The 4,427-nt window shown below is 45.1% G+C and overlaps 1 protein-coding gene across 1 annotated transcript; it reads right to left on the reverse strand.

Annotated features, from left to right (window-relative positions):
- Positions 1–408: 408 nt before the first annotated feature.
- On the reverse strand, positions 409–3,474 carry CCDC117 (coiled-coil domain containing 117; the record flags this gene model as incomplete). The annotated part of the gene is made up of 4 exons (XM_009075678.1): positions 409–822; positions 1,366–1,503; positions 2,820–3,053; positions 3,424–3,474. Coding segments are annotated over 4 exons (676 nt in total), but the record flags the coding sequence as incomplete, so codon positions are not given.
- Between the last annotated feature and the right edge of the window lie 953 nt (positions 3,475–4,427).

A 4,427-nucleotide genomic window follows, 5' to 3' on the forward strand; every position in this document is an offset into this window, starting at 1 on the left:
TCCTTCCCCATCACCTGCAGAATGTTCCATGTCTACATTTGAGTTCACACCCAGTCCAAACCAGCTGCCCATGGGATGGTGTGAAGAGCTGTATTACCACAGCAATTGCTTTTCTATCTGTGACTGGGTTTGAAAGCATTTCTTCCTTTCCATACCCTTCTGCAACTCCTATTAAACCAACCAGCCAAGCATAGTATGTGCACCAGTCTTGATGGCTCAGTAAGTGAAAGATGTGGCTTAAGCCATAGTTACATTCAGTATTTGGATTTTATACTTTACCAAGGGCAGTTAAGGAGATATTTCACCATTAAGCAAGATGGAAAGCTACTTCTTTGTTCCAAAGGCCTCTGGATTACCTTTTCAGTAAAAATAAGAATACTTAGCAGACTGGCATACAGAAATCTTGGGGTGTTTTCTGGCCAAACCATGTTCTTATGGTTGTCGGTAAGAAAACAAAAAACCAAATAATGCAACTTCAGATTCACACATCAAACCATAAAGAAAGAGAGACTCAAAAATACCAATAAAAAGCATCAGAAGCTCACCACTTCCAGTCTAAAATCTGGCACCTACAACTCCATTTCTTCTTCTGCACAAGCAGATATTCCCAGACTACAATAGGGATCTGGAGACATGGCAGTCTGTTGTAACGCAGGGAATGTTTCAGTCTGTGGATCAAAAGGAACTCCTGGTGTTGGCTGCTTAGCTTGACACCCTTCTGTACTTTGCTGCTTGAAGTTCTTAACAGGAGCAGACTTCAGTTTATCTGTCAGGAATTCAGGCAGAGGTTTCCAAAGCACCAGCTCCATCGAAGGACGGCTCCTAAAAGGGATGGAGATTCAGTTAAACTTGAGCTCTCCAATCACAGATATAAAATGCAGAAGATCAGTGAGCATCTTCAACCTCTGAGCTAGCCTGACACTCTATCCCAGAAGCCATATACCTTTTTTTTCTTTCCCCTATTAAATTTCCTCTTCCTTAACTAGTTCTGTTAGTTCTAGTTCTAATCCTGTATTTTCTCTTTTCTTTTGCCCCAAACTTGATGACCACTGTTGGTCAAACTTTAGGATCTTCTCATTGTGAAGGCTCACATACATAAAGCCCAAGCTTAGAGTGGTTTACTCAACACATTTCACTCTGCAGAAATGAGGAGTACAAAACAGACACTCGATGACCACTACAGTTACACTTAGTCCTCTTTACATTAGGACAGTTTTTCCTGGTTTGGACCAGATGAATGGTCTGTTATACAACATTGGCTGCATCATGCAGTGATCAAGGACATCTCCACAAACATGAGATGGGGTCTCTCTTTTCATTTGCATGTGTTAGCTACATAGCACCATGATTTCCTCCAGAACTTACATAGATTCTATTATTTTCTTTGTCAGGACTTCACCAAAATCCCTCTTCATCCCTTTTTTAAGGGTATCTGACAGGATAAGAGTGGGCAGATTGCTAACATTTCCATCAGCATGAACTTCCTCATCTTCATCAATTATCCTAGGAACGGAGGGGGAAGAGGGAGATAAACACTATTGAGCATACTGTTATCAGGCACATCCACTGCAGACTAGAGTCACATCTACGTGCACTGCACTGTGCAGATCTCTGACCTGGGCTGGGTACCAGAAGCAGCAGGGCCATGGTAACTGAGTCTCTTGGGCCAACACAGCCTGAGAACGACTGTGAGCACAGACACCACTCCTGCAGCTGTGCCACTTCTGGTACCTGAGCTGGTTTGTTATCCCTGTGTCACCCAGCAGTGCCAGTGCAGACATGCACTGAGAGAGAAATGAGCAGATTCCCTCCAGGGGACACTGTACAATTCAGCCACATGACACGAGTGAGGCTCAGCTGCTCAATTCCCCATATCTGAACTTTGAGGGTTATTGAAAAGGTACTGAATGCAGTTCTTAACTTTCTGTGATGTTGCACCAATTTCTGAGATTGAATCAGTACAAAAATGTTGAAACATTTAGAACAAATAGAGGTTTTGGCAAACCTTTTATAGAAAATTTAGCAGAGTAGCTGGGAAGGATGAGGAACAATCCTCTGGGAGGTCCAAAGCAGACACAGAGAGACCATAAAGATGTATCACTACCCTGATTTAACCATGAAAAAATAACAGTCCAACAGTACCTGGCTTCCCCTCACACATCAGCTAAGGAGTAATCATCTCAAAACACATCTTAGTTTAAAACTTCTGCAACTTTTGGCTATTCTAACATCGTCTGCAGTGGTCATTTCAGGTACTTTGGAATACTAGCTCAACTGCCACCACCTGATCCATGCACATGCCATTCCCAGATGGGACTGCAGTAACTGCAATGGGCTGTCCACAGCCACCCCAGTACAGCCACCCCAGTACCCCAGTTCACACCATCAGCCCGAGGAGCCTCAGCCTCACTGCATGTGTGCAAAGACACCTCTCTGGCTCATGCCACTCTCTACACTGGCAAATTCACACCTGTCTGGAGCATTTACAAGTATTAAACACAAGCTGCAGTCGGCTGAAAGTCTGACCAAATAAGCAGTTAAAATTTGAGCTCAGAATTCATTAAACCCTGTTATGGTATAGTGATGCTGCACAGTGATCAGCATCTCTTGCTCTAGCACCCTCAATTTCACAGTACCAGCCCAAAGACTCACAGCACCATAAGCAGACTAAAAGGAAATCAGCTGAACAGAAGGTTCACCTCAGACTTCCAGCAGTGTTCTCACACTGGTAAGAGCTAAATTTACCCTTGAATGCCCACCAAAAAAAAAAAAAAAAAGGAAAGCTCAGCAAAGCCAATCTGCTCAATCCCTGCATTTACCTGTCCTCAATTTCCTGAAGTTTCCTGCGAGCAACCTCGCACTGCTGTTCCCCCATTGTCTGATCCATTTCTTCACAGGGAATTTCTAACATGGCAGGTCCAGGACTGCTGCCACCACACTGACTTGCTACCTCCCCAGCTGCCTGCTGACCTGCACAGAGAATTCCTTCTTCAGTGCTGGGATTCAAAGGGCAATTGGTGGCTCCTGTCAGTCTCTTCTTCCGCACAGGACAGCTAGGAAACAAAGGAGGTTTACAGCTGTCAAAACAGAAACGTGGCATTCTACAGGAAAAAAGTGTCACAGCAAGTCACCTGCATTTCAACAGGTCTGACACACTGTGACAACACAACCTCCACAGAGAAAGTAGATCCATACTGCTCTGAGTAAAATGTGAGTACCCATGTGAGAAAATCAGTGCTACACAATTTATGAGGGAACTGAAATGGAGTTAGGCTCATGTGCAATTCAGGGGAAGAGTTCCAAACAGAACCAGTGACACAAGTTCCCTTCCTCTGTGTGCTGTTGTCGAGATGTGCTCAAATGTCTTAGAAAACAAACAGCAAATTAAGATTTTTCAGGCTATAAAAGACAAATTTAATTTACCCTTCTGCCTCTTCTTCTAGCTTATGCTTCTTTCCAGAGTGCACAGAGATACTGCAAAAGACAAACAAATAGTTATTTAGCTTCTATCTCCCAGTGACAGTGATGTTTTCAAACAGTAATTTCCTCCTTTTTAAAAGAGCAACGAGGCTGGTGAAGGGACTGGAGCACAAGTGCCATGAGGAGAGGCTGAGGGAGCTGGGGGTGTTCAGCCTGGAGAAGAGGAGGCTCAGGGGAGACCTTCTCACCCTCTGCAACTCCCTGACAGGAGGTTGGAGTCAGGTGGGGGTTGGTCTCTGCTCCCAGGCAACCAGCAGCAGGACAAGAGGGCACAGACTCAAGCTCTGCCAGGGGAGGGTTAGGTTGGATATTAGGAAGAGATTTTTTAGGGAGAGAGTTCTCAGGCATTGGAATGTGCTGCCCAGGGAGGTGGTGGATTCACCATCCCTGGAGGTTTTCAAGCTGAGACTGATGTGGCACTTAGTGCCATGGGCTAGTGACCACAGTAGGGTTGGACTTGATGATCTTGGAAGTATTTTCCAACCTGATTGATTCCATGATTCTATGAAAATTTCACTTGCAGCTGTGAGCAACAGTCGCAGTGTGTGAAGTGAGTGGCTGCTCTGGACAACAACTGACCACTTTGTTTCAAAGGAAGTTAAGGGCGACTGTAACTGCTCAGTACTCAGAGCAGAACACCAAGCCAATCTCTCCTACTTCGTGTCACTTTTCCCCACAAGGGGCCAGACCAACATTCGCTCTCATTCAAACCCTGTAAGAAACAACACATGCTACAACTTGACCCTCTCAATACACTGTATCACCGGACACGCTCAAACCAGGAACACCTAACAGAACAATTTCAGCCTTTTTTTTCGCTGAGAACGCACAAGTTTAAAAACACCCTGGGGGTTTAAAAGCAAGGTTGGCACACTGCATCACCCTCCTTGAAGAACTTTTCCCCCCACCCCCGGAGCAGCACAGTGCCCGCCCCGCACTCACTGCCT

The sequence above is a fragment of the Acanthisitta chloris genome, unplaced genomic scaffold (genome assembly GCF_000695815.1).
Source record: "Acanthisitta chloris isolate BGI_N310 unplaced genomic scaffold, ASM69581v1 scaffold4875, whole genome shotgun sequence".
Classification (NCBI taxonomy): domain Eukaryota; kingdom Metazoa; phylum Chordata; class Aves; order Passeriformes; family Acanthisittidae; genus Acanthisitta; species Acanthisitta chloris.